The 23,719-nt window shown below is 44.6% G+C and overlaps 1 protein-coding gene across 1 annotated transcript in view; it reads left to right on the top strand.

Annotated features, from left to right (window-relative positions):
• Positions 1-9,200, top strand: part of DPH3 (diphthamide biosynthesis 3) — a 16,311-nt gene extending 7,111 nt beyond the window's left edge. The window contains exons 2-3 of the mRNA XM_085851002.1: positions 7,646-7,720; positions 7,917-9,200. Coding sequence (XP_085707128.1) covers positions 7,646-7,720; positions 7,917-7,979 — 138 coding nt within the window. The 3' untranslated portion in view covers positions 7,980-9,200. The remainder of the gene's footprint in view (positions 1-7,645; positions 7,721-7,916) is intronic.
• Positions 9,201-23,719: the final 14,519 nt, after the last annotated feature.

Raw genomic sequence — 23,719 nt, forward strand, 5'->3', positions numbered from 1 at the left:
TGTACTCTTAATTTTGTAATTGGTATTAGAGTGTGGGGAACAGAACAGTCAACATTTTGGTGTTGGTTTCATGCAAATCGGATAAGAATTGACCATGTTATGACTAAAACCGCACATTTTGCAATGTCATGACCCCCCCTGACCTTTGACTCCCAACCGCGAATAAGGGTTATTACGTCATTGTGTCATGTCACATATCACAAGATGGGGCATTGAATTCTGAACATTTTGGCATGAGTTGCATGCAAATTGGATACAAATTGACCGCGCTATGGTAAAAAGACGATTTTGACCTTTTCATGACCTTGACCTTGACCTTTGACCCGATCGCTCCCAAAATCTAATCAAATGGTCCTCGGATAATAACCAATCATCCCACCAAATTTGCTGCGATTCAGTTCAATACTTTTGGAGTTATGCGAATAACAAACAAACAAACAAACACACATATTCACAAATTTATAAATAAATACACAGCGATCAAAACATAACCTTCGCAACAAAGTTTGTGAAGGTAAAAATGGCCGTAACTTGGGAACCGCTCGTCCGATTAATATTGTGACGTCCACGGGACTTGAACAGTCCCGCCAACGTAGAATGAGCCGAAACGATGGAGGCGGTTTATTTTTTATAACCCAAAGATGGCGGTTTTAATCGCTCTACCGCAAACGGGACGAGGAAGGTGGCACGAGTCGCTTTTCACTGAGTTAATAATGTTTATTTCTCTAACCAGAAATAATAAGACTCGGCAAGAGGAGGGATCCGGGGCGATTCGACGGGATGGTGGTGTGGGTTCGGGCGTGAGGAAAACACAAACAATTCCAATGGATATACAAACCTCAAACCCTCTAAGGTGCCAGGTACACACACACACACACACACACACACACACACACACACACACACACACACACACACACACACACACACACACACACACACACACACACACACACACACACACACACACACACACACACACACACACACACACACACACACACACACACAACGTAGCTGGTCCTGGTGGTCAGGCTGACCCGTGGTGTAGGCGCAACAGTCCCTGGATTGGCGCCGGACGAGCTGGCGTTGCGCTCGTCAGGGGCAGGAGACACCGTGGTGCTGTCGACCTCCTGGTGTCCGCCCAAGTCCGCTCACAGCCGCCAGGGAGCCAGTTCTGGCGCCAAGTTGCGAGCAGGAGAGGGAGGCAGGTCCGCCCGCCGTTCGACCCCGTACTCCGAGCCAGCAGAACCCCAGAGCCAACCGAGGTGAGGCACGAGGCACAGCAAGGCCGCGAGACACGATGAATCCAGGAACGAACCAGCGCAACAATCGAGCACGCTCCGAGCCCAACAGCCTACACCAAAACGGTTTTTCTTTTTCGATCTTCTTCTTCCACCCCTTTTCCCTGAACAGAACCTTTTTATCCTCGAGTCCTCGTCACTTCCAATCGAGCCATTTTATTAGCCCTCCGCCGTCGCCTTCCGCCAATCGTGATCAAGGGGCGGAGCCATCCGCAGCACTGTCCTGTTACATCACGGAAAGCCTCCAGGGAATACTAAAAGGGTTTACGCAGACGCACTTACCCTAACCCGTCTCCTTATCTAATTACGTGACAATTATCATTTCCCCCTTGAAGAAATGGACATTTACTAGACAACTTATCACCACTGAATTGCTACTTATTACATCGAGATCCTGGTACAACTTGAACAGCATGACATACCTAATTAAACATCCTAATTACCCTTTGAATGCATACCCCCCCCCCGCCCCCCCTCAGACGTAACAATATCAAACCTTGAAAAGGCACATCCTCGTGTCCCCGGCAATATTCTTGGCAAGTTTCAATCAGATCGGACCGGTGGTTGTTGAGAAATGGCGGTCACAGGCACACATACACACACACACACACACACACACACACACACACACACACACACACACACACACACACACACACACACACACACACACACACACACACACACACACACACACACACACACACACACACACACACACACACACACACACACACACACACACACACACACACACACACACACATACACATACACATACACACACTGCTGGAATTATACATAGATGTCTATAATGTTTGTAAAATTAGATATGATTATTGTTGGTAAAATGAGCCTCATCTCAGCCACTTTCAGCACACTTCTCAGAATAGCACAGGCACTTTTATTTTTTCATCCCTGAATAGGCATTCAAAGTGAAACTAGGATAAATTTCACTCCATCACATGGCACTCAGCCAATTTTTGATCGATTTCCAAACTGTAACATGTTCTGGAAAGGAAAGTTCACTCTCTCTGTTGAAATAAACTTTTCAAACCCAAGTTCCAATGACGAATATCAGATAAATTAAACAACATCTGAAAATCTAAAAATGAAACTGGAAATATGACTGCTTTTTCAGCTGATAGCATTTAACATACATGAATCTTAGGATCCTGACATCTGACGGTCATTAAAGTATACAAAAATTTTTTTAATAGATTTTTCAATGCTCTAACTGACTGTGAGGGTTTCAAGAAGGCTAGTTTACTCATATGTGTGTTTATTAACTGTTGTTTAAATGCAAGCATTGGAACAGGGTGGCTCCCACTGAGCTGCGACAGGCCGTAAGTGTAAGAACTGTGCTCATGTACGTCTGTGCCAGACGAATGGTGCCACACACATCCCCTTCCTAGACTCACCGGACGGTGTATAGGTAAAGGTATGCTGTTGAACTGGTTGTGTATTAAGTACAAGAGGATTGGGAGGAAGTGTATGAGCAGTGTTGTTTGCATGTCTTGCCCTTCGTTCATGCCTTAAAATAATTTTTTTCATCGTGTATTAGAGGTGTCTTCTCCAGGTAGGTCAGTTGTTTCACCACTAAGATCATCTTCTCAGCCTTAAGGCCCGGTCACACCTTGACGTTTTAGCCAGCGATGGCAACGTGTTAAAATTTATGTAAAACGCTGGCTTACGTTGAACTTTTGATGTTTTTTTTTAAAGATTCGGACGTATTCATAGCGACTTGGTCTTATGTATAACGCATTGGTAACTACACAGAACGTTTCGTTGTGTTATAGATAACTTATACCAACGAATGCTGAACCTGTTGTCGGCCTACACAACCGATGCCCAACGATAGTCTAACTCAGGCATAGCGCGTTGCACGCATCGCCGACGATGTCGTGACGTAGCCTATTAAAAGGCTGACGCACAACGATTCAAATCATAACTGCCGTAGAAATGGAAGGGTCAAAATCGCGGTCACACCTTGGCGATCTTGCCAGCGTATGCCGACGTAACAAAAAGTGTGTCTAAAACGTTGGGGCACGTCGAATACGGTATGGGTAAGTTTGGTATGCGCGAGTAGAACGCTAAATACACTATCATAAGTCGTAGTAAGTAGAGTACGTCAAGAAATTTTGAACATGTTCAAAATTTTACGACGTACTCGGCGTATGACACACGTTCCGCATGCGATGGGGATAAGTTTTACACACGATATGTGGACGCTTACACACGTCCACAAACGCTACTTATAAGCTACTCATAAGTCGAAACACGTCACGGTAATGTCTTTTTTACGCGAAACTTATTTCTAACTTATGTTTGACGTGCTTTGAACCAATTCTTTACGTAGTCCCAACACACATTGATGTATGTAGACGTATTCCAATGACGTCATCCGGTAAAAAATGAACGTGTTTCTAGCTTACAACTGCCATATAAAGACGTGTTCCCAGCGGTTTTGGGAATTGGTATATAAAAATGGTGTTCATAAAAGGGGAACCCAACAGTGTTTTCGAGTCCTTTTTGAGTCGATGTCCATGTCAGCAGTAACAGTATCAGTATTAGTATTAGTATTAGTATTAGTAGTAGTTTGTTCATGTTGGCAGTAGTAGGTGGGTGTGAGGGGGAGGGTGTGGGTTATGATGGATCGTCCTTGCGTCCGCGTGTCCACGGGTAGGTTCATAGGCTGCCACTCAACGATTTAAATGGCTGCATCACCACTATTGAAAGTAGACGCTTGCGCTCAACAATTGGATTTTTTTACACTCAACGACTTTTAAACGGTACCACTCAGCTAGTTTCATTGTTTTCAATGAACGATTTAAATTGCTGTCACTCGCCTTTGTTTTTTTTTTTTTTGTTGTTTTTTTTGACGCTGGGGTTTGGAAATTTGAAACGTTTCTTCTGAACGTGTTAAAACGCTCAAACTCGACTATTTTAAATAGACGCTGCCGATGGACAATTGGAATCATAGCCAAGCTAGACATCGAAGTGTGAACATCCTCGTCATGCCGAAGAAAAGTTTGAAGAATGCTGCAAATAAGTGTCCTGGCCGTGGCCGTGGACGCTGACGCAAGGACGATCCATTATACCGACGTCTTTCAGCCTATGAGTAACTTAAAAGTAACGTCTGTCGATGTGTGGCAACGATCGCGTAACGTGCCAACAACACGTTAATCATAGGTAGGAAATAAGTTTCGGGTACTCTAAACATTACCTCGGCGTGTCTCAACTTATGATTAACTTACAAGTAGCATGTGTTGACGTCTGTCAACGATCGCAGACCGTGCATACAACTTGTGGCCAGCGTAGCGGAACGTGTGAGTCATATGCCGGCATACGTCGTGAAATTTCAACATGAAAAAATTTGAGGACAACCGAAAAGTACAACGTTTAAAGCCAACGTACAACGACGTATGGCAACGTACTACGACGTATGCCAGCGTGCTCTCAATGTTATCAAAACTTACCCATAACGTATTCAACGTGTGCCAGCGTTTTAGAAAAAAAAATTCTAAAATCGGCATACGTTGGCTAAAACGTCAAGGTGTGACCGGACCTTTAAGCACACTGGTCATGCCTCATGTCTCGATGACTAATCTATGCCATTTATTGGACGGGGTATTTATGTTCAGTCTAACTCAGGTTAACAGGAGGGCAATCTTGTAGACAGGGTAACAAATCAGTAACTGTATTGTTTTTGTAAAATGACTACTGGGGTAAACACTGCTTGGTTTAGTTTAAGCCTGGTGTTGGTTTAGCGGTTAGGGTGGCTGGCTTGGGATCTTCGGGTCCTGAGTTTGAGCCCCTGTTCTAGTTGAATTAACACCAGGTGGGGTTGACTCAGTCTGTCATCCTTCTTTGGTTAGCAAAATGAGTACCAGTGTACTGGTAATCGGGGCACTGCATCAGCGGCACAGCCACGCCCTCAGCCAATGATGCTTCCCGCAGCCTTGTGCTGTATATGAAGGAGGAGGAGGAGGCAGAGGAAGAAGAATAGGAGGAATAGTTTAGTTATCAACATAATAAATGTCTTGCGGTAAACGTTAGGTGATGCAGTCGTAACATTAGATACACTTTGTTATTTGTTGTCGACGTTGTCCACCCCTCCTAATGTATGTGTCTATAAATCACCATCGCTCTGAGCCTTCATTCGATGTTCTACCCTTTGTAAATTTGACTTCATGTTCTTTTTAAGCCTTTCCTCGGCCTTGAGGGGCTAGCTCGGTGAGAAAAGTCGTGACGGCCACACCGACCACCAGTTGCCCTGTTCGGTGGGGTGAGGAAGGGTTTTGCCCCACCCACGGATGGGCCCACAGTCCATTGGAGAGTGAGAGGGGAGCGACATGGCGCTGATTTGCAGAGCGGGTGCACCGAGCAGAAGCTGAGAGAAGCACGAATGGGCTTGGCGAGAACTGGTGTGACCTTCGTTTGTGCCACCGCCCAGAGCCAGGCCCTCTCCTTCCCCACCCAGTCCAGGGGCACGTTCCCTCCCAAAGAGGTCGGGACCTGACCTTGACCACCCTGCGGTGTCCCGCAGGACACTGCGCGGTGTTTGTCTTGTGATTTCTCTGTCCTTGTACTGTGTGATTGATTGAGCCCAATGAGGACGTAGGTATGGATTCCTGTTTGTGGGCATGTATCGGTAATAGGTTTAGGGGTTTTATTGCTTCTTTGTGTTTCCTCCTCCGTGTGCCATCATTATTGTTAAACATACCTGGTCTCGGGGTGCATATAGGTCGTTGTGATCCCTGTGGCAATTATGGAAAGTCTGTTGAGGACAAATTGGCAACAGTAATTAACACCATGCACCCAGACCATGCTGCGTGTCTCTTGGCCGTTAATTAAAGCAAAAGGCGTGTGGTACCAATTAGCGTAACACTCATCCGACTCGGAGACTCCCGTTAGCACGGTATCGTGACTGGATATATGATCCAACTCGGGGTCTTCGACTCGGTCAGCTGTTCCGGCCGCTGTTGAATTGGCACCAGGCACCTGGAACGACTCCACATAGCTACAACAGCATGTTACGTCACCGTGTACAATCTGACCACAAATTTGATCTGCGTGGAACTCCCAACCTGAACCCCATGCTCAGTCAACGACACAAGCAGTCATCGTCACTATCTCGGCCGTTCACTCATACAAGTTGTTGGGATTATTGATCCCTCCTCGTCCCCAGATATTTTTTCTTCCCTCACCACCCTTTAGTCCTCTCAACATCCTTCCTGTCTTCATCTTCTTTTTCAAATTCCTCACCATACCTTTCATTCTCTTTGTGCTCTCTCGATGTATTTCCTTCAATTAACAACCGGGCTTTCCTTACTTCGTTGATGTAACCAGCACCGAATATTTAAATAACAACTTTGTTAAAGCACGTACGTTTAGTTGGACCTCTTCCGATGAAAAATAAATAAATGCAAGCAATTCAGCAAATAAATAGCCAGAAACGCTGATCATGTTGGTGTCGTGGTTTCCCGTTTCATTCGGTACCCGTTCAGTCAGATCACGGAGTAACCTAATTGCACCGTGAATCGCGCCGTCGTGCTTGGGCAACGCTCCTTAATCTGACCTGGTAACACAAGCCATTGCTTTTTGAGGAGGTCCAAGAGGCAATCTTCTTCGGGTTAAATTGCCTTGAATCCATGAATAATTGGGGGGGGGGGGGGGTTGCAGCCATCGGGTTGTGACTTGCAGCATATTGTGGCAGCCTCTGGTGTCGTGAAATTGCTTCGTGTTTTGTGCTCATTATCGGGGAAAATGTATTACAAATTATCCGAGTTGATATAACGGTGCAAATGTTCCTTTGCGAAATGATCTGTCAAAGAGCTGACGTGACGGCCTAGAGGTACACACACTCGCCTCGAAGCCATCCAGCTTGGGTTTGAGTCCCGACCCGGCTATAAACTGCCATCCCGGTGTTTCGCAGGCACGGCGAGACTTCGATGTGTGTGCCGTCCCTCGGATGGACGTTAAACGGGCGTCCCGTCTGCCGGCATTCGTTGGTGGACGTTCACGAAGAGAAGGCGAGCTATCGCCGGCACCATAAACAAATTACAGGTTCCTGCTCTAACTTCCTGAGTCAGAGTGGCGACTCATCCAGGAGCGTAGCTTGGTGATTGCTTCGGCAGCATGATTGTTCTGTCGAGCATGGTACATCATGATGACCTGTCCAAGCAAAAAGCTTCAGTGATTACCTTTTTGTTGCTGGGAGTCGAAAAGGTGTGCGCGTGTGATCATGGCATCGGACTTTTGCTGCACAGTCTTTTTCTGCACGTGATCAAAATCCTGACTTTTAATTTGTCAAATCTTGCCTTCTCTCACTTTTGCAGGAGGATTTGGAAAATGGAGAAGACGTGGCTTCCTGTCCAAGTTGTTCTCTTGTTGTGCGAGTGATTTACGATCAGGTACGCTCCACGCACATCGTGTCAGTCGACCTTCGGATAAAAGATTGATGGTGGTGGTTGTCATAAGGGTGAATTGGAGCAAACACTTTTATTTGGATCTCTTAAATAGATGATGACGTCACTAGTAAGTCGACACACTTTTTTTTTTTATCACCTTGGCTCCTCCCATGGTGACTCCCTGTTCCATGACCACCAGGACCTGTTTATGAAAGGAGAAGTTGTGGAAGCTCTACCAAGGAAGCAGCTCGAAGTCTTGTGAGGTCCTACATGGTCTTCAACTCTATGTTCAGGGTCATGATGACTTGCTTTCACAACACTGAAAATGCTTTTTTTGGGGGGGGGGGAGTGGTGAGGTTCAAGTCTCATGAGTGGTTTATGGTTTCTGCACTTTTAAAGGAATGTTGGCTGAAAATCTCACTTCACGTATGATTGGCATTGCACGGCTGGCTTTTGCTTTGTGGTCCGTTTACGTACGCAAAAAGTATTGCAATTTTTGACCCTTCGTCTTCACGCATAGTCCTTCGATGATTTATTGGGTGTGAATTGGGCTCCGTGTGCAATTTTATCTTTTTTATTGCTTTTATTCTATTATAGGTTTTTTTTGCTTTTGCAAACCAGTTTCTTTGCCATTGGTCAGCCTCGACTTGTGCTGGCAGGCTGGTCTAGGGGTACGCACACTCGCCTCTCAGCTGTCAGGCCTGGGCTTGAATCCTGACCCAGCTATCTCTAAACTGTCATCCCGGTGTTTCACAGGCAGGGTCATTGATCATTGTGTGCCGTCCCCCAAGTCGATGCTAAACTGGGCGTCCAATCTCCCGACGGTGTTCTTCGTGAAGAGTAGGCGAGCTATCGTCGGCACCGTGAACAAATTACAAATTCCTGCCGTAACCAGCAGAGGGTGTTGCATCAGTGGCACAGTCATGCCTTCAGCCAATGATGCTACCCTGCATCCTTGTGCGACTTGTGCAAGAAGAAGAAGAAGTAGAAGAAGCATTGACTTGCCAAAACTTCACATTTGCTGTGACCTCATCATACTTTAATTCTATGCTTTTTTGTTTTACCTGCACGTACTCGTAAAGTGCTGCACAGAATGATTTAAACTGGTGGTGGTGGTGCTGTTGGCGTGCACGGGAGGGTTTTGGGTAAAATATTTTAATAGTCCCTGGGGGTTCAGGGTGCGGGGGGGGGGGGGAACCCCAATTCTCTTTCTGTAAATGTCTATCGTATAGTGCTGCTCAAGGTGGAAGTGGGTATTTCAGGTTGTGTGAAAATCCGCCATTTCTGGAGGAATTAACCCGTCCCCATAAGGATGGATTCTTTGCTTGTTCTGGTTCATGTCTAACTCCATAATTTAAAGGCATTCTGTGTCATGACATTGACAAACTTGAGGGCTGATTAAACATTTCCACTGTACATTTCGATCATGAATATGCTTTACTGTATGATGGAGAAATTAATTAAACAAACAAACAAAAAAAAAGCGAAATCTCTCCATTCATGCCTGCCTCCGTGTTTTTGTAGTTCAGTGAAGTCTGTTTTGTTTGAACATTCGCTAAAGTGTGCATAAATATGTAAATAAACAAATAAATAGAATGTTCTACAATAAAATCAGCTCGGTCATTTAAATGAATGATAAATTGTTCAAGTTTCGTGCAAGTCTCTCACGAAGGTTCACACACGAGCTTCTTCAATTTGAGGGTTTGGTCGGGAGACACAAAAAGTTCTCTGATGAGATGCTCTTAATCGTCCACAACACTGAAATAAAAACTGTAATTGTGGTTGTATGTTAAGAGAAAATGCATTTGTTTTTATGTTTTTTTTTTAGTAATTATCCATGCGTGTACATTGGATTGTCAGTATCTCGTTCCAAGAACATTTTAAATGCCCACATTGGTTATCGCAATGGTTTATTTTATCATACTTCATTGGCAACCGCTTGTTATGAAAAAAAATTTAAAGCATCATTTGCTCAGAATATTCCGGAGTATGAAGAATGGAACATAAACTTTAACATGCATGTCCTCTAATAACGTCAGTGGGTGGTCTCCAACTTTATTAATCCCTCTGATATTGCTGACACACACACACACACACACACACATACATACACAACTCCACCGACACCATCTCCTCTGGCTAGGCTACCAGTGACACTTTCCCTGCTACCGTCTCCACCAACATTGGTGTGACCTCCTGGCATCCTCCATCGCCGACTGGGCATCCTCCTTGTTGACTGGGCATCCTCCGTCATGCAAAGTCCTTCCTTGGCACACCTGAGCTCCTGACCACAGACAAAGCTTTTGTCCACAGCCTGATGGAGTACTGCTCTCCACTCTGGGTAGGTGTTCCCACCTCTCACCTTTCTCAGCTTCACGCTGTGGAAACTAAGGCATTTATGATCATTGGCATCTCCCATGATGAGGCCGAGTCTTCGTGTCTCTCACTCTCTCACCGCAGGCAGGTCTGTGGTCTTTCTGTCTTGTACCGTCTCCTCTCTGGCCTCGCCCCCGCCCCCCACTCTGTCTGAGATATTTTCCCCCATATTTCCGCAGGGCACTCATGGACTGCCAACAACCTCTTTCTGGTAAAACTACCAAAATTAACAATCGCTGCTCACCTTCATGCTTTCATTCCCCTTTTTCCCACCTTTGGAACAAACTCCCATGCTCTCTTCAATCCCACTCTTCCCTCCAGGTCTTCAAAGAGCTGTTCACCACCATCTCTTATCATCCCCCATCCAACTCCTCGATAGTTTCTTCTCCTGCTAATCCACCCCAACCCCACCTCCTTCAAATTCCCTGCTTTCCTTCCTGAAAGTCCCTGTTATGTCCATTTTGTTTACCCTGTGTATCCCACCCGATCCCTCTCCCTTCCACAGATCTCCATGTCTCTGTTCCCCACTGTTTTATCCTTCCCTCTCCCACCCCTCTTGTCTCCAACTCCCCTTCTTGTACGTTCTGTGTGTTAGCTCTCATGTGAGCCTCAACATTGCATACAAAAAAAAACTCCAACTCTCCTGTCTCTGGTTGCATCGTTCTCAGCTGCAGCATTTATGGCGACGTCAGCCGAGGTCATGCTGTTCCCACATTTTTTTTTATTTTGTATATCTTGTCGACGCTCGTATGAGAGCAAACACACAACGCACAGCAAGGGAGGCACGAGCAAGAGGGAAGGACAAAACAGTGGGGAACAGAGACATTTGGAGATCTATGGAAGGGAGAGGGATGTCGTGGGGAACATGGGGTATACAAAATGGACATTACAGGGATTTTCAGGAAGGAAAGGAGGTGGGTTTGGGGTGGATTAACCGGAGTAGAAAAGATCGAGGTTTTGTATGGGGGAAGTTAAGAGGTGATGGTGAACAGCTGTTTTGAAGGCCTGGAGGGAAGAGTGGGATTGAATGGGATTTACTGTCGCAGATGTCCCATTCCAGGCCGCATCATTCTTGGCTGCACCTGAGGCTAACCTGTCACCTCCTTTACCACTGTTGACCTTGAACCTGCCCTCATTAACCCTACCGTCGTAGACCCTGTCTCTCCCTCCTGTCACTCCTGACCCTGTCTTTACTGTCCTCTCTGACCCTACTGTTCACCCAGCTTTTGCTCCATGGTGGATGTAATGACAAACTCACAGGTGATGTTGGATTTTTTTTCCCCTCATGCGGGTACAACTCCCTGCCAAGGTGCTGCGTTCCATCCCAATTATGCGTCTTTGTTGGTGTTTAATCTCCTGCGTAAGACTGCAAATACTTTTAGCTACAGGGTTGGCCTGGGATTCACTTCAACGCCACAACCTCTTGCGGTTCTCCCAGCCAGCAGCGATATCCTTTTGGGAGTGCCATGATTTCACAATCAGTTCAGCCTGTCCAGCCTGCATTTTAATTGCCAGCTCAGCTTGTCCTGTCGCAATTGCCGCTTGGCTGGTTCCCATACGGTCTAAGTCAGCTGTTACCTCACCCCTTGCCGGTCACCAGTTCAATCTATTCAGCTTCCATTTTTGCCTCCAGCCTATTCAATGGCACATTCTGGCCGGTTGTTACATCGGCCTTGATTCCTTTGATCCTGCTGCACAGCTTGGTCTGCCAAAGCGGATGAAGAATTCCAGGCTCGATTCCAGGGCTAGCTCGGCTTCACAATGAAGAGCAACAAAAGGAGACAGCACATTTACATGAGAAAGGAGGTGTCATGAGGGGATCTGATAGAGATGTTTCAGATATAGATTTAAGAAAAAGTGAACGTTTTTCTGGAGAAGGGAGAGTGATAGGACCATGGGCCATAGCTTGAGAGTAAAGAAGAGAGTTTGGGTGGGAGTAACTCAGGGGTCTTTTACTCAGAGTAGTGAATGCATGGAAAGGCCTTCATGTAAAGGTAGTGGCAGGATAAACAGCAGATAGGTTTAAGTTTGAGTCAGATAGGTACCGAGACCAATCGGATAAAGGGGTACATGGATATTAGCAAGAACCGTAGGTAGCTGAGGTATGGATGGATGATTGTACACCTGTATTATGATTATGATGTCTGTGGCAGGATCTTGTCAAAAGGTGATCATGTCATCTGTTTGTTCATTCCTCACTGTAAAGCCATGCTCCCAGCCTCCCCCTCCCCCCCTCCAAAAGCAGGGGAAAAAATCCTGAAATTACTTTATAATTTTAAATAATTTAGAAATTTTGTCACGTGTTATACATGCGTATGGTCATGTTTATGCTTACCCCACTGTTCTCATCGCCACGCCTCCACCCCAACATCCTCTCCTCGTAAATTAAGTTAATAAACTGTTAGATTGATTGAATATGGTGTGGGTGTTGTGTTAGTTCTTCAATAGGGGAAGAGAACCTGGCCCTGGGCACTCATTACCCTTGCGAAGCCGCTGGCTGTGGGAATGCTTCTTTCGAACACACTCGTGAAGCAGGTGATTACTGCGGTGATAACAGGTAGAATTAGAAGGGCACTCGGTAGAGCGCATACCTCCGCCACGTAATATTGATCCACGAGAACATATCGGGCCCAATACATTTTTGAAATATCATGCTATACAGTAACTCTATCGTTTTTGGCCCGATCTCTTAATCGTGAAGAATCACTTTAAAAATTATCAGATCTGGATCTTCACCAAAATCGAAACTTCTTCCTTGCCACACACCCAACATGTCCACAAAATTTCATCTGAATCCATCCACAACTTTTTGAGATATCCAACCCCTCTCCAAAGGTTGCCATGGATACATTAAATTGCCCATTTCCTTAAGATTAAAATTGACAATCTTCATCAAAGTTCATGGCAATCGGATGAAAATTGAACGTTTTTCACATTGAAATTGATGATTTTGGAAGTTTGATCTTGAGGTGACCTTTTGATCACAAAAATAGTTGGTTTCCCAATTCAGTGATGCAATATGCAAATCCTGTTCAAATGTCAAGTCGATCGGATGAAAAATGACGATTTTAGAAATTTTACCTCAAGATGACCTTTGACCTCAAAATCAATCGGCTTCTCAGTTGAGACGACCTCTACAACTTAGTGAAGTTTCGTGAAGATCGGTTTTAAATTGTGACCTGTAGGCGGTTGACAAACAAACAAACAAGAAGAAGTCGTCGTGCAGAGCACGTCACTTGCAAAATCCATGAAACAAATTCGACCTCAAAAATAATTGGTGGTTGAATTCAACGACCAAATATGCAACTCCTCTTCAAATTTCAAGTGCATCGGATGAAAATTCACAATTTTAGAAATTTACCCAATGTTTACCTTTTGGTCGATGTTGACCTCAAAAACAATTGGCTGGTTGAATTCAGTGACCTAAAATATAAATACTCTATAAATACTCTAATAAATAATATAAAAATAAAATATAAATACGCCAACACCATTATGCCTGGTGTTGGCGCAGTGGTAAGGGCAGTGGCTTGGGACCCAAGAGGTCCTGAGTTCAAGCCCCGTTGGGACACTGAATTAATATATGTATGTATATGTATATATATATATATATATATATATAATGTGTATATATATATATATATATGTATATATATAAATATATATATATATAATGTGTATATATATATATATGTATATATATAAATATATATATATATATATATATATATATATATATATATATATATATATATATATATATATATATATAATGTGTATATATATGTATATAATGTGTATATATATATGTATATATATAAATATATATATATATATATGTATATATATAAATATATATATATATATATATATATGTATATATATAAATATATATATATATATATAAATATATATATATATAAATATATATAAACCAAATCGAAAACACCGGGGGTTGACTCAGCCTGTCATCCTTCCGAGGTCGGCGAAATGAGCACCAGTTGTACTGGGCCCGGTGTATGCCCCGGTTAGAATAGGTGTACCATATCCCTGTGTGTCGTAAGAGGCGACCAGGGTTGCGTCAGGAAGGGCATCCGGCGTAAAAACCTATGCCAAATCATTATGCGGACAACAAAACGAATTTCCATACCGGATCGGTCGAGGCCTGGGTTACCAACGACCGCCACCGGTACCGGTGGTCAGCAGGGTACCAGTGGAAATTGTGCTACTGCTGGGCGAAGGAGGAGAAGGAGACGGGCAAGGCGAGTCCGGAGGCAGTGGGAGAGGGGGAAGGGTAGAAGTATGGAGGTGAGAGTTGGAACTCTGAATGTTGGGACGATGACTGGCAAAGGGCGAGAGTTGGCTGATATGATGGAGAGAAGAAAGGTGGACATACTGTGTGTACAAGAGACCAAGTGGATGGGGAGTAAGGCGAGGAGCATTGGAGGTGGTTTCAAACTGTTCTACCATGGTGTGGATGGGAGGAGAAATGGTGTCGGGATAATCCTGAAGGAAGTTCATGTCAAGAGGGTATTGGAGGTGAGGAGGGTGTCTGACCGAGTGATGAGTGTGAAGGTGGAAATTGAAGGGGTGATGATGAATGTCATCAGTGCATATGCCCCACATATGGGGTGTGAGATGGAATATAAAGAAGATTTCTGGAGTGAGTTAGATGAAGTGGTGGAGAGTGTATCCAAGGATGAAAGAGTGGTGATTGGAGCAGATTTCAATGGACATGTTGGGGAAGGGAATAAAGAGGATGAGGAGGTGATGGGGAGGTACGGTCTCAACAAGAGAAATGTGGAAGGGCAAATGGTGGTAGAGTTTGCAAAAAGAATGGAAATGGCAGTGGTAAACACGTATTTCAAGAAGAAGGAGGAACACAGGGTGACATACAAGAGTGGAGGAAAGTTCACACAGGTGGATTACATCTTAAGTCGGAGATGCAACCTGAAAGAGATTAGTGACTGTAAGGTTGTGGCAGGGGAGAGTGTAGCTCGACAGCATCGATTGGTGGTCTGTAGGATGACTTTAGAGGTGAGGTTGAGGAAGAGAGTGAGGGCTGAACCAAGGACCAGATGGTGGAAGCTGAAGGAGGAAGACTGTTGCGTGAAATTTAGGGAGGAGGTGAGACAAGCGTTGGATGGTGGTAAAGATGGGTGGGATGATTGGGCAACGACAGCAGAAGTTGTGAGGGAGATTGCTCGGAAGGTACTTGGTGTGACATCTGGACAGAGGAAGGAAGATAAGGAGACTTGGTGGTGGAATGAGGAAGTACAGGAAAGTATAAGGAAGAAGGGGTTGGCGAAAAAGAAGTGGGATAGTCAGAGAGATGAAGAAAGTCGGCAGGAGTATAACAGCATCGATGGCATATAACCACTCCATCAAGGAGTGGCGTCGAAAAGCAAAAAGAGAGGTGGCTAAGGCCAAGGAAAAGGCATATGACGAGCTGTATGAGAAGTTGGATACAAAAGAAGGGGAAAAGGATTTATACCGATTGGCAAGACAGAGGGACCGAGCTGGGAAGGATGTGCTGCAGGTTAGGGTGATAAAGGACGCAAGTGGGAATGTGCTGACGAGCGAGGAGAGTGTGTTGAGAAGGTGGATGGAGTACTTTGAGGAGCTGATGAATGAAGAAAATGAGAGAGAGAAGGTTGGAAGAGGTGGAGATAGTGAATCTGGAAGTGGGGTGGATCAGTAAGGATGAAGTGAGGACTGCTATGAAGAAGATGAAAAGTGGAAAGGCAGTTGGCTCAGATGGTATACCAGTGGAGGCATGGAAGTGCTTAGGAGAGATGGCAGTGGGGTTGTTAACCAGATTGTTTAATAAAGTCTTGGAAAGTGAGAGGATGCCGGAGGAGTGGAGATTAAGTGTACTGGTCCCGATTTTCAAGAATAAGGGTGATGTGCAGAGCTGTGGAAATTACAGAGGGATAAAGTTGTTAAGCCACACCATGAAGTTGTGGGAAAGAGTAGTGGAAGCTCGGTTGAGAGAAGAGGTGATGATCTGTGAGCAGCAATATGGGTTTATGCCAGGAAAGAGCACCACTGATGCGATGTTTGCTTTGAGAATGTTGATGGAGAAGTATAGGGAAGGCCAGAAGGAGTTACATTGTGTGTTTGTGGATTTAGAGAAAGCTTATGATAGGGTGCCAAGAGAGGAGTTGTGGTATTGTATGAGGAAGTCGGGAGTGTTGGAGAAGTATGTGAGGATCGTGCAGGATATGTATGAGGACAGTGTGACAGCGGTGAGGTGTGCGGTAGGAATGACGGACCGGTTTAAGGTTAAAGTGGGATTGCACCAAGGATCGACTCTGAGCCCTTTCCTGTTTGCAATGGTGATGGACAGGTTGACGGACGAGATCAGACTGGAGTCTCCATGGACCATGATGTTCGCGGATGACATCATGATCTGTAGGGAGAGTAGGGAGCAGGCTGAATCGAGCCTTGAGAGGTGGAGGTACGCACTGGAGAGAAGGGTAATGTTAGTCAGTAGGAGTAAGACGGAGTACATGTGCGTAAATGAGAGGGAGGGTGGTGGTATGGTGCGGTTGCAAGGAGTTGAGGTGGGGAAGGTGGATTGGTTTAAATACTTGGGATCAACTGTCCAAAGTAACGGAGAGTGTGGGAGAGAAGTGAAAGAGAAGTGAAAAGAGAGTGCAGGCAGGATGGAGTGGGTGGAGAAGAGTTGCAGGAGTGATTTGTGACAGAAGGGTAGCTGCAAGAGTGAAGGGGAAAGTATACAAGACGGTAGTGAGACCAGCTATGTTGTATGGTTTGGAGGCGGTGGCGCTAACAAAAAGACAGGAAGCAGAGCTGGAGGTGGCAGAGTTAAAGATGCTGCGATTCTCGTTGGGAGTGACGAGGATGGATAGGATAAGAAATGAGTATATTAGAGGGACAGCGCTGGTAGGACGGTTTGGAGACAAAGTGAGAGAGGCGAGATTGAGATGGTTTGGACATGTGCACAGGAGGGAAACAGAGTATATCGGGAGAAGGATGTTGAAGATGGAGCCGCCAGGCAGGAGGAGAAGAGGAAGGCCAAAGAAGAGGTTCATGGATGCGGTGAGGGCGGACATGCGGGTGGTTGGAGTGTCAATGGAAGATGTGGAGGATAGAGCGAAATGGAGACAGTTGGTCCGCTGTGGCGACCCCTAACGGGAGCAAGCCGAAAGAGGAAGAAGAAGAAGAAGAAGAAAATATAAATACTCTTCTAATTTCAAGTCAATTGGATATAAATTGAGGATTTTAGAAATCTCACCTAAGTTGTTGACCTTTGGCCTATGTTGACCTTTTGACCTCAAAAACAATAGGCTTCTTCCTCATAACAAACTCCACCATGTGGTGAAGTTTCGTGAAGATCGGTTTAAAATTGTGACCAGTAGGCGACAGACAGACAGAATAACAAAATCAAATGACCAATATGCTTGAAAAATCTTTATTTTGCAAGTAACAAACAAACAGACAGACAGAAAGGGATGAAAATATCACCTCCTTCTCCTTCGGTGGTGGAGGTAATGATTGTTTCACCTTCACTCCAAACAAACTGCATATTTCTTTGCACGGCATGAAAGGGGGGATGAGGAAGACATGTTCATGGTTTATTCCGAAAACGTGTTAATCATTTCATTGGATCATCTTGAAAACGAACGTTATTTTTGTAAAGTTTGAATTTCCAGTCCAAGACATTCAATTCCATCACCCAAGGTGGACGGAGGTCATGTTTTCACCCCTGTCTGTCTGTGAGCAGGATATCTCAAAAACTTGTGTATGGATTATGACAAAACTTGGTGAATCATTTTGGTAGGTGACAATAACATGGTGATTAGATTTTAGTTCGGGTCTGAATCCGGATCCAGCCAATCGGTAGGATACAAAATGTAAAATGTTCATCCTGGCGGAGGTGTGCTCTCTACCGAGTGTTGTTCTTGTCACCTTCACCGAATGAGAGAGTATTGTATTTGGGTTTGTTTGTTACTTGCAAAATCGAAGATTTATCTCGTGCAATGGTTATAGTCCAAGAGCATTAGGGTTTAACCTGGACATTTTTGGTAACAAGCTGATTTTTTCAGGAAAGGTCCAGGAATGTGTGTGAAATAACATACTAAAAGTCCTCATGAATCCTCCTTGAGCGTTTTCCGCAATCCAAAATGGCGTCCAAAATGGCCGCCATTTCCTGTTTTTCTCATAACTTTGCAAGTAGGTTTACCTATAACACATTTTAAATGTCTACACATATGTTTTGAAGTATAAGGAACTCAATAGAATACATATCGGAAGATTTTGAAACACACAAAAACGAATAAAACCGCTTAAGCTCTTTCAGAAATCCAAAATGGCATCTAAAATTGCTGCCGTTTCTGGTTTTACACCAAGGTACTTCAACACGCACTTTAAATGTCTTAATATACGTTTTGCGACTCAATGAAATGAATCATATACTTATTGGGAATTTTTCAAAAACACGCATTTACCAATAAAAACACATGAATGTTGATATGAATGTTGCTTTGCTGCAGCACTAGTTGGAGGTAGACTTTCTAGCTGAAAGGATGAACTCAGGGAACTGCGACCGATTGCCCGTTTGTATGCGATGTGACGGTAGTCATCAAGAGATTCAAAACTGCTGGCTCCATAAAGCTTAAGAATAAAGCCTTCCCCAGCTTTTTCCACCTCGTCATGGGTGCTTCCACTGTTTGTGAAGGTATCCAGCAAGTCGTAGTCCCGCTTCTTGTGCACCATGTTGAAAGCTTTACGCTTGCCCTGACGATAGATCGCAGAGACCGTGTCACATCCCGTCACAGCATGAAGAAACATCAAGTGATTTCTTGTGTCCCCTATGGCATGCTGAATCTCATGAATGTTGAAGACTGTGACAGGATTTCTGCGGCATAGCATGTACACATCTGTGGAAGAGGTTGCCCGAGCAACTAGCATTACCAGTAAGTCTGTGTCCGTACCAACGACAGCAACTGGCACATGTTCTGACTCTGCCAGTGCTTGTGCTGTGGAGACAATCAGGGTGTCGGCGTCTGCTTCTGCCTGGACTTTTGGAAGAACTCAAGAGGTCTTCTTGGTACTTGCGTGCTTCAGCATCTCTTAAGATGTATTCTAAAGAGTTCCTCATACTTCAAAACATATATGTAGACATTTAAAGTGTGTTTTGGGGAAACCTGCTTGTAAAGTTATGAGAAAAACAGAAGAGGCGGCCATTTTGGACGCCATCTTGGATTGCGGAAAACGCTCAAGGAGGATTTATGAGGACTTTTAGTATGTTATTCTAGACATATTCCTGGACCTATCCTGAAAAAATCAGCTTGTTACCAAAAATGTCCAGGTTAGGGCCTATTTTGACCTAATGCTCTTGGACTATTAGTCGATTTTGTTATTCTGTGTGTCTGTGTTTGTTTATCACCTACAGGTCACAATTTAAAACCGATCTTCACAAAACTTCGCCGCATGGTAGAGTTTGTCCGAAGGAAGAAGCCAGTTGTTTTTGAGGTCAAAAGGTCAATATAGGCCAAAGGTCAACGACTTAGGTGAGATTTCTAAAATCTTCAATTTTCATCCGATTGACTTGAAATTTGAAGAGGATTTATATTTCAAGTCACTGAATTAAACAATCCAATTATTTTTGAGATCAAATTTTTTTTTTTTCTGGATTTTGCAAGTATCGTGCGTGCTCTGCTCAACGTCTTCTCCTTCTTTGTTTGACTGTCTGTTTGTTTGCCCGCACAGAACTTTAGTGTTTTTCTCCGCAACCTCCTGTCGGATTGAGATGAAATTTTCACCATCGGGGCGACTACTCGTGTAGAATGTTTTATTGATAATTATGACGTCATATGTCACGTGGTATGGCAACCATGTTGGATAAACGGAAAATCTCTATCTCGGAAACCGCACTGAGGAAAAAAATTGAAACTTGGCACATGGTTAAGTACTCCTCATGGGGAATGTGATTTTTTTATGACGTCATCGGTGCATATATATGCAACGCTGCATTTGATCAGTATGAAAATTTTTGAGGGTCATCTTGGGATAAAATGGTCCTCAGAAATTTTTTTGATGACGTCATCGGTCACACGATTCGGCAGCCATATTGTTTTCAAAATAAAACCTTCAAAAATCTTCTTTGAAGTTGCTGAACTTATCGAGGTGAAACTGTATACACGTATGACTGCCTACCCATGAGGAACAAAAGGTTCCCACATATGACGTCATAGGACACATGGTTTGGCAGCCATGTTCGATTTACCCAAAAACCTATCAAAATCTCTCTCCAGAACGGCTGGACAGATCGAGGGGAAACTTCACACAAATGTTCCCCAAGCCTTAGGGACATCATTGTATTCACAAATAATTGATGTCACATGCTCTGGCAGCCATGTTGGATTGAGAGAAAATATTAAAAAAATTCCTTCTCTTGAACCGCTTAATCAATTGACGTGAAACTTCACCATTATGATCTAGTCGTGATGTTGAAAAGAACTTTTAAAATTCATCCTGATGGGATGCATGGTTTGGCAAGCAGAATTATTTATTTTTTCATCTGGTTACTGTTTTATTTTTATTTTATTTTATTTTATTTTTTTTTGAATAAGGCTCACTTGGCTGTCTGTGCCTGGGTAGGTTTGCGGGTAGAGCAGTAGTAGCTAAAATGTGAATCCTATCCAGGTTCCTCCTGATGATTCCATCTTTGCTTTTTGCTTGTTTGCGTTCCTTCTCTTTACTCCAATGCAGGAATGTACCTGTTTGGTCTTCCGTTTGATTAGAATTGAATTAATTTCAATCCCATTCTGAATTCAGTTGATTAATAATAAAAAGTCATGACTCATGTGTCACCACACATGGGACACCTTGGTACCCGGTCATCACTGACAGCAGTTGTAAAGTGGCAGTTCTAATTATGTCTCCAATGAATTATGTAACACACCAGTACACAAATACCACACCAAATACACCACACAAAACAAGTCCTGGCAAGGGTCTGCAATCTCTGATTGTTCTTTTTCTTCTAGTTATTGTCTTCAAAAGTATGCGTCAGGTATACACAGCTATCGTATGCAGCCTGTTTCTGCTGGTTGCATCATTTTGTGGGTGTACAGCTGTGCCACTGATGCAGTGCTCTCTATTAGCAGTACTGTCATGCTCATTTTGCCAACCTCTGAAGAATGACAGGCTGAGTAAACCCCCCGTGGTGTTAATTCAACAGACGACTGGGGCTCAAACTCGATACCCGAAGATCTTAAGCCAGCCACCTTGACCGTTGAACCAACACCAGGCATTACCCACAAATGAAAGTTCTTCTTTGAAGCCATTCATTTATTATCTACGAAAGCATTGTGGAATTTTCTTTTTTACCCCCTTCCTTTCCCTTCTAACAAGAGTTCCCTAAAAGGAACTTCAACACAGTCGGAGGAAGCCATTAGGCCCATCAAAGCCTGATTGTTTGGCCGTGCTCTATCCTTTTTAAATGCTGTGCGTCAAGTAAGGAAGCAACACTACCATTTCTCCGGTGTTTGGTATGACTAGGTGTGCTGATGCGTATCTCCTTGGTCCTTCCTGTGACCTGATCCTGACCTCTGCTCGTGGAAGCAATCCACATGAAGGTCTCCAAAGTGTGCACCAACTCATTGGATGCTTCCCAAGACCGTGGCTGCCAGCAAAGAATCCATCAACTTTGAAGACATGCTTGTGTATGGTTATTGAATACATTGTGTTTATGAGAAGGGGACACGTTAAGCTGGAGGTCCCGTCGACTGACATGAGTTAATGGATGTTAAAGATCCCACGGTGTCCTTCATGAAGAGTAAGCGAGCTATTGCCGGCACCCTGAACATATTACACATTCATACCCTGACTTACTCTGTCGGAGTGGCAACCCGTCCAAGATTGTAACCCCAGCTGGAGAAAGCGCTTCGGTGTAGAGCATGGTTCATCATGTGATCTGATCGTAAAGGGACACCTGTTGGATAAACACTATAGTGGAGACACTGTTTGTTTGCAGAGCTTCAGAACGTTTTACCTGAATGAAGTGTGTGTTTATGTTTATGGTAAGGATTCTTGAAGTGTTGCCCGTGAGGGTTAGGGTGTTGTCTGGTTTAAATGTGGCTCGTTTATTGTGTTGTCTCATGTGTTTTTTTTTCCCCACCTCTGTAATATTCAGGTACAGCCAGTTGCAGCCACGGGATGTCTTCGTTTAATCGGCTTTCAAGAACTTTTTGGCAAGAAAACTTTTTCAGACGCTCCAGGTATGCTTTCAAAATGCCAGCCTCCATTACTCCAAGATGATGAGAAAGAGCTCCTGCTGGGATGAGATGATATCCACAGAGCTGACTTAAGTCACGAGCGTGCACTCAGTAAGGACAAAACAGAGACGTTATGATATCTGTGGAAGGGAGAGGGATGTGGCGGGGAACACGGGGTAAACAAAATTGACACCACAGGGACTTTCAGAACCTTACATGACAGGGAACTTTGGGGAAGTAAGGCAGGGAATTTGAAGGAGGTGAGTTTGGGGTGGATTGACAGGGGTAGAAAAGATCAAGGATTTGGATGGGGGATGATAAGAGGTGGTGGTGAAGAGCTGTTTTGAAGGTCTGGAGGGAAGAATGGGATTGAAGAGAGTGAGGGAGTTTATTCCAAAGGTGGGGAAAAAAAAGAGTGAAGGTGAGCAGCGATCCGTAATTTTGGTAGTTTTACCAGACAGGGGTTGCTGGCGGACTTTGAGCGCCCGCGGAAATATGGGGGGGGGGCACATAATCACAAAGAGAGCATGGGGGGGTGAGACTGGAGAGAAGACGGTGGAAGACAAAGACCACAGACCTGCCTGCGGTGAGAGAATGAGAGACCCAAAGACTCAGCCTCACCACAGGAGATACCAATGATCCGAAATGCCTTGGTTTCCACAGCGTGAAGCCAAGAAAGGTGAGAGGCAGGAGCACCAGCCCAGAGGGGAGAGCAGTACTCAATCAGGCTGTGGACGAAACCTTTGTATGCAGTTCGGAGCTCAGGTGGGCTGAGGAACGACTTTGCACAACGGAGGATTCCCAGACTGGCTTTGGAGGCCAACTTGGAAATGTGGCTTTCCCCGGAAAGATCATGTCAGACAGTGAGAGCCAGAAGCTTGAATGAAAGGACTTCTTCCAGAGGATTGTTGAGAAAGTAGATGGGGGGGGGGGGGTTCCAAACGGTCCATTCGGAGAGACATTGTGAGAGTGTGAGATTTGTCAGGATTGAAAGACGTTCCACGTGTTGGACCAGTTTGTGATTTTGGCCAGATCTGTAGAGAGGGAAGAAGCTGCTGCTTGCTGGTCTGAGGGATGACAGTTGGTATGGCAGAGGGTGGAGTCATCAGCAAAGAGATAAAGAGGATTTTCCAGAGAGTCTGAGATATCATTGATGAAAACCAGAAAAAGAACAGGGCCCAGAACGCTGCCTTGAGGAACTCCGGCCTGGACAGGAAGAGGGGATGAGAGAATTCCATTTAGGGCCACATATTGGCTGCGACAGGAGAGGAAGTCTGCGAGCCATGAGTGCAAATGGCCTTGGTTACCATTGGAGGAGAGTTTGGTGAGTAGTGCAGGGTGCCAGACCGTGTCAAAAGCACACGATATGTCTTGGGAT

The sequence above is a fragment of the Eptatretus burgeri genome, chromosome 13, assembly GCF_056783735.1.
Source record: "Eptatretus burgeri isolate ZD-2024b chromosome 13, Ebu_testis_v1, whole genome shotgun sequence".
Classification (NCBI taxonomy): Eukaryota; Metazoa; Chordata; class Myxini; order Myxiniformes; family Myxinidae; genus Eptatretus; species Eptatretus burgeri.